Genomic DNA, 6,937 nt, shown 5'->3' on the forward strand with positions numbered 1-6,937 from the left:
TCACATGAGTGCTGGACTTTGTGGGTCTCACCTCCTGCAGATTGTTGACATAATTGCCTTTTTGGGTTCCTTTGCATATCAAATGGGAGCAGAAGGTACTACTAAATGTATTAATACAGTTTTGAAACTGGACCATTCAAGCCCATTATGCAATTTTATTTATTTTTTTTATATAATCGCCCCTCCTCCCCCCCCACATGTTGGAGGGGCAGACGGGGACCATTATAGTAGTCGCAGCAGAGGCTTCTTGGCTGCAGCGCAGCCCAATGTGAACACCATGTGCCCCAGTCACCTCTCCAGTGTAATAAAACAATGTAAAGCGGGCTTTACACGCTGCGACATTGCTAGCCGATGCTAGCGATGTCGAGTGTCATAACACCCGCCCCCGTCGTACAGCCGATATGTGGTGATTGCTGCCGCAGCGAACATTATCGCTACGGCAGCGTCACACGCACATACCTGTGCAGCGACGTCGCTGCGACCGGCGAACCGCCTCCTTTCTGAGGGGGCGGTTTGTTCAGCGTCACAGCAGCGTCACTGAACCGCCGCCCAATAGAAAAGGAGGGGAGGAGATGAGCGGCCAGAACATGCCGCCCACCTCCTTCCTTCCTCCTTTTCCGGTGGACGGAGGTAAGGTGATGTTTGTCGTTCGAGCGGCGTCACACATAGCGATGTGTGCTGCCTCAGGGACGACAAACAACATCGTTACTGCAGCAGCAACGATAATTGGGAAGAGGGGGGGCATGTCACCGATGAGCAATTTTTGAACGTTTTTGCGACTATTCAAAATCGTTCATAGGAGTCACACACAACAAGATCGCTAAAGCGGCCGGATATGAGTCACAAATTCCGTGACCCTCAACGAGATCGCTTTAGCGATCTCGTAGCGTGTAAAGCGTAGCGTAGTGTGTAAAGCCACCTTTAGTCTATTCACATGTTGACTCAATGACATGGACATTTACAATATTATTTTTATCACCGGTACATTACTTGGTAGTATCAAACATGGATCTTTATCACGCAGTATGCGGGCACAACCCTGTCCCCTGGAGGGGTTTCCAATCGCAACGGTTACTGTGTACATTTTGCAGGCCGACTGCTTCCCTGGTACTTGAGTCTTTTTGAAGATCTCTAAACCGGCCATCTCCTCTAAGGATGTCATTGTACGTTAGCAGATTCAAAAAGTCCTTCTAGCACACTTCATCCCACCCACAGTTTAGCTTTCGCCAGTGAAGGGTCCTATTACAACAACACTCCTCTGCTCTCACATTGGGTATTCACCGTCTCTTTAGGGTGACACTAACCACCTGTCTTTTGGGGGGATTTTTCAGGTATCTTTCCAGGAAAACTGACGTCACTCACACCGCACAAATTTAACCCACTCGTAAAGACGCAATTGCAACCAGTCCTCTCCACGCTACTACCCTGCGTGTCCGGGGTCCAACTCTGACCCGAAGGTCCAGACAAATTGTGGTTAATGGGCTCCTTGCCTGTGGCGTCTCTTGCAGACGCAGTTACTTATTCCTTTCTCCTTAATGGGCACTCTCTCACTTCCTGAGTACTTGCCTTTTTATTCACTATACTCCTCCCTGCAGTTAACCCCTTTCTACCCAGAAAGTACTAGGGAAGCAGTTACTGACTATGGCCCTCTAGTGGTCGCAAAAAATATCAAACCATTCTCGATCAAACATAACACAGTATAGACCCCTTACACACCAAAACCTCAAATATGCAAACACATAGGCTAACCTTGCTCCATATGCGGTTTGTAATACAAAAGGACAACACATATAGACTGTACTATAACAACAAAAAAATGTTTCAATTTGGTCTGTGCCATTTCTGTTTTTTTTTTTCGTTTCGGCCCAGTAATTTCTATTAGGACATTACAGGTCAATGAACACAGCGCTGGCTTCGAAATATTTTTCCCACTCAGCATTTCCATTCTCTTTTTTCAGATAACTAAAAATGGCACAATCGAGTCTGAAGAAGCCAATATTCTCACCCTAGATGATATTTCAGATGATGACATTGACTTGGATAACACTGAAGTAGACGAGTATTTCTTTCTACAACCCCTGCCAACAAAGAAGCGGAGGGCCTTGTTGCGTTCGTCTGGGGTGAAGAAGATCGATGTGGAAGAAAAACACGAGCTGCGAGCCATCCGTCTGTCTAGAGAAGATTGCGGCTGTGACTGCAGAATATTTTGTGATCCAGAAACGTGCACTTGCAGCCTTGCGGGCATAAAATGTCAGGTGAGCTGCCAGACAGGAATCCTTCTAGATGTCGTTGTTTAGAATTATTACACTTGTTTGTTGTTGTGTTTTTTTTTGTTTTTTGTTTTTTTCTAAACTAGTAAAAAACAATTCGGAAAAGTCATATTTTAAATGCTACTTCCAATAACATGGCTTTAATAAGAAAGCAAAGCCATCTCTGGTATAAAACTATTGAGTATTCGAGTTTATATCAGGTGGAGATCGATTGTTTCGATCTACTTGGTACCAAATTCCAACAATCTTAAATTCCCAAAACGTTATGGGGTAAAAAGTCTAAATATTATCAACCAATATCCATCTTCCTTTTAAAAGAAAAAATTCTGCACCCGTCTAAAGATATTGCCTTCAATGAACAATAATGTCATAGAATGTCAATTACATGATTTGTACCAATTGGTCATACAAATGCCTAATATTCATTGAACTGAAAAATGCTCCAAAAATGTAGATTGCAATTATTATTTTTTTTTTTTATTTATTTTTTTTTTTAAGCTTTATTTATATTTCACTCATCTGCTGATGTCCATTCTCTACCCAAAAACATCTTATGTTACCCAGCCTCCTCCAGACGGGTTTCCAATCAACTCGACAGAGAATCTCAATCTATAGGGGAAGGTTTCAAATTTGAGGTTAAGATCGGAGGATGCAAAAGCTTAGAGCCCCAAATTCATTCTGTCCAGCATAGTTTGGGCTTAATCAGATGAACGCATAATTAGTCCATATGCGAAATGGATAGCTAAAGTATCTGTGCTAGTTTATATGAACATTTTTAAACACAAGGACTCATTGTCGGCATGTCTGGAGAGGAAAAAAATTGTGTATAAATGAAACTTTCATTTTTGTGGACAAAAAAAAAAATAAATTTGTATATTCTCAGCCTTTGTAGTTTGAAAGCAGTGGGATGTGTGCTATAATAATCATAATATATTAATAAATAATATGGCAGACCACCAGGATTAGTGCCTGAAATCTGGACACTCTCAATTTCACTTGGATTAGTCATACAATGCCCCTGCACTACAAATATGCTGGAGCATTGATTTCTGTGGCACCCGAGACTGGCCCTGTCTCATTCCTCCAGACTAGCCATTACCTGTCCAGTGATGAGCACTCTACTTTTATAGAGCTTGTCCACCACTTTAAGTTTGATAACCTATCCTAAGGATTAGGTCATCAATGTCTGGTTGTCAGCCGGCACCCCCGCCGGTCAGCTGTTTTAAGTGTCAGTGGCAGCTGGAAATGCTCAGTTCCAGAGCTGCATCTTCAACCGATAGTGGCTGCAGCCGGGTACCACACATCCGTTGCCTATTGATTTGAATAGTAGGCGGACATGCAGTACCCGGCTACTATCAGAAAACAGGGCAGCTCCAGAACTGAGCACTTCTGGCTGCCTGGTTCCACAGGTAAAACTGAAAACAGCTGATAGGCGTGGGTACCGGGTGTCTGACCCCGGCCAATTAGACATTGATTTCCTATGCTAAGGATAGGCCATCAATGTAAAAGTAGTGGACAACTTCTTAAGGGGTTTTTTCGGTTTCCAAAAGCATTAACTTTATGCCAGGATTAAGAACAAGGCTCATCGTTTCTGGCTACAGAGCCACAGAGTTGGCAGCAGCAACATGAACTACTATGCAGCACCGTAAAGCGATGAGTAAATGTGAGTTATGGAAGCGGATGGTAACCAAATACCGCCATGGGTCAAAGTTAAAGTGTAACTGTGGCAATATAAAAGTCCTGAGACCTTTACTCATCAATCAGAATATCGCTTTGAGGTCCTCAGCTCCTGCATGAGCTGTGGACATGGAGTAGTGTGTGGGCTCAATAGTAAGTTTATAACACACAGGAAACATCGGAGCGCTATCTCATAAAGGCGAAGTACTTTCAACCGTTCGTAGAGGCGATATCCCTACAGGAGCAAGTTCCATCGCCCCGGTATGTAGATGCATCAGTCAGAAGTGAACCAACCTTTCCACCTCAAACCAATAATTAGTTAGAGGTTGAGTCTCTGCACAGGAGTGTGTCTCCCGTGTTGGAAAATCCTTTTAGCGCTGTGTGTGAAGGGGGCTTGCTGACTACGACATTGTTAGGCCAATCTGCATGAGCAATGAGACTTGCAAAATAGTGATTGGATGTGAAGAGAATAAAGGGTTTGGTTTTATTTTAATTTTGTTTTTGTTTCTTTAAAAGGTGGATCGTATGTCGTTTCCTTGTGGATGCTCCAAAGAAGGATGCAGCAATACAGCGGGGCGAATCGAATTTAACCCTATCCGTGTACGGACACATTTTTTGCACACAATCATGAAACTAGAGTTGGAGAAAAACCGTGAGCAGCAGGTGTCTGCGGCAAATGGCTGCCATGGTGGTGACGTCGGCTCAATTGCCAGCTCTATGGTCCAGACCGGCCATCCTGTAGAATATTCTATCGCGGAGAATTTTGAAATTGAAACCAATCCGCAATCTGCAATGATGCACTTTCAGAATTCGGAGCACCTGGACTGCAGTGGGGAAGAGGAAGAAGATGATGGGAGCAGCTACTGTAGTGGAGTAACTGACTCTAGCACGCAAAGTTTAGCTCAAAGCGATTCGGATGATGACGATGAAGAAGAAGGTGATGACGACGATGATGATGAGGAGGAAGAAGACGACGATGGTGACAAATCTGATGACTTTAATGAAGTATCCCATGAAGACAATCTGTCTGTACCTTCCGTTCTCTGCTATTCAGAAACCAATTCAATGCATGATAACCATATAAAAAATTCTCAATATTACGCCAACACCTCACCAATGTATTACCAAATAGATAACCATAATTCCTGTGCCATGAATCAAATGACCGAAGGTTATTCGGAAGTAGAGACTGTTAAAAATGGGGCTGCAAATTTGGTGCCTTACAACATGAGACCTGAGCAGTTTGTGGACTATTCAAGGCAATCCGGTGAAGGCTACACCAATTCTAATTACCCCGTAACCAGTCCATCGGTGATCGTCTGCTGCGCCACCGCAGAAAATGACAACAATGGTCACTGCAATACTTTGTATGCAGAACATCGGTCAAGTCTCCCTCCGGTAGGGTTTCGGTCATATCTAAAAAGTTCCTCAACTGATGGATATGTATCAAACTTAAACGGTGGTGGCCACCATGTACCGGAACTTCTGAATGAAAACACCATATCTGAGACCAGCAAACTACATGAGGATTGCATGAAGGCTCCGGTGGTGGAGACGGTACCAGTTTAATGGGGCATACCTGACAAATCATTCATTGTGATTGAAAAACCTGTTTTTAACCATAGACCATGTAGAGATGAACATACTACTTTTTTTTTTTTTTTTCTTCTAAGTCCTAATTTAAGGTTCACTTTTTACGTCATCATGACCATGGCACTGCACAACAACACTGTTTACCAATGCGTAAAAGTATTTAAACATTTTTGTTAATTAGGAAATGTTAATTTAAATATGTTAACCATAATATATTTCAATGGAGGCCTTCTATCGTAAAGGTCAACGAGATCCAATATTTGTATATTTAACGGGTCAGTGCAAGATTGATCGGATTCTTTAACCTGAGGGATACTGCCCCTTGGTGGTTGGTGGTTGTGGTTGGACTTTAAATCCCATAATCACCATAATTATTTGGGTTTTTGTTTTTGGGGAGGTCCAGCTATACAAAGCCCATGATGAGTATTTAAACTCCGAGCCTAGATTAACATTAAAAGAACATACTTTGTGATTTTTGTGATAAAAAAAAAATATAGTTGTGATTTATTTATGAAATTTCTATGTATGATTATAGGTTGTGGCCACTCCATTTTGCTATTTATATGGACATGTTTTAACCAAGAAGAGGATGGTTAAGAGATTTGCAATATATTGTACCCTAAAAATAATTGGGATTCTAGGGTATGACTCGTCAGGGTTAATATGGACAAGATGAATAGCCGTCAGACAATCCTGGAAATATTGTTTTCTTTAAATGATTAATGCTGTAAAATTGCTGTACCTGGGTGACTTCTGAAGAACAATATACTACGCCGCATGGGTCAAACATTAAAGTGGTTTACTGCGATTTTAATATTGATGACTTAAGCTCTACTGGTGCGATCCTAGCTCCCTGTATTCCCAAAATCCTGGTGGATCGAAGCGAGCACAGCGCCACATGTTGTGTTGTGGCCAAGACTGGTACTGCAGCTCTCTCCTATTGACTCCAATCAATTGAGTCATTAATAGAAAAGTTCTGTGAAACTTCTTTAAAATATGGCAAATGTAGCCTCCATTTTTTTTTTTTTTTTCTTCCCAATTTCCCCCTCGTAGGGAAAGGTTTTGTTTTGCTACTGCTATATAATGAATTATACTACGTGCACACTTTTACTAAAATTACATCCACTTAGCTTCAATACCTCCAATTATAACATGAAATTATAAAAATAACCATGCTTTTTAAATAACTATTGGTCAATTAAAAAATGCAATTATAGGAGTGCAAAAATTAGCTACAGGGGAGCGTTATACAATTTAGCCTAACTATAGTTTTTGGGGATGGTGCAGAATATAGGGTCAGGTTGCTGCTATAGGGTGAGGTTCGCTGCGCATGGCTAGACACGATTTAATGGCTTTGGGTGACTCGTGACTATCCTGCCAGAGATCTGTGGGTTTTT

The 6,937-nt window shown here is 42.0% G+C and overlaps 1 protein-coding gene across 4 annotated transcripts in view; it reads left to right on the forward strand.

Annotated features, from left to right (window-relative positions):
- Window positions 1–6,354, forward strand: part of CSRNP3 (cysteine and serine rich nuclear protein 3) — a 186,970-nt gene extending 180,616 nt beyond the window's left edge. For all 4 annotated transcript variants that reach the window (XM_075318849.1, XM_075318848.1, XM_075318846.1 and 1 more), the window contains 2 exons: window positions 1,959–2,255; window positions 4,464–6,354. In XM_075318849.1, the coding sequence (XP_075174964.1) occupies window positions 1,959–2,255; window positions 4,464–5,516 (1,350 nt within the window). In that variant the 3' untranslated portion in view covers window positions 5,517–6,354. The remainder of the gene's footprint in view (window positions 1–1,958; window positions 2,256–4,463) is intronic.
- The last annotated feature ends 583 nt before the right edge of the window (window positions 6,355–6,937 follow it).

The sequence above is a fragment of the Anomaloglossus baeobatrachus genome, chromosome 7 (genome assembly GCF_048569485.1).
Source record: "Anomaloglossus baeobatrachus isolate aAnoBae1 chromosome 7, aAnoBae1.hap1, whole genome shotgun sequence".
In the NCBI taxonomy this organism is placed as follows: Eukaryota; Metazoa; Chordata; class Amphibia; order Anura; family Aromobatidae; genus Anomaloglossus; species Anomaloglossus baeobatrachus.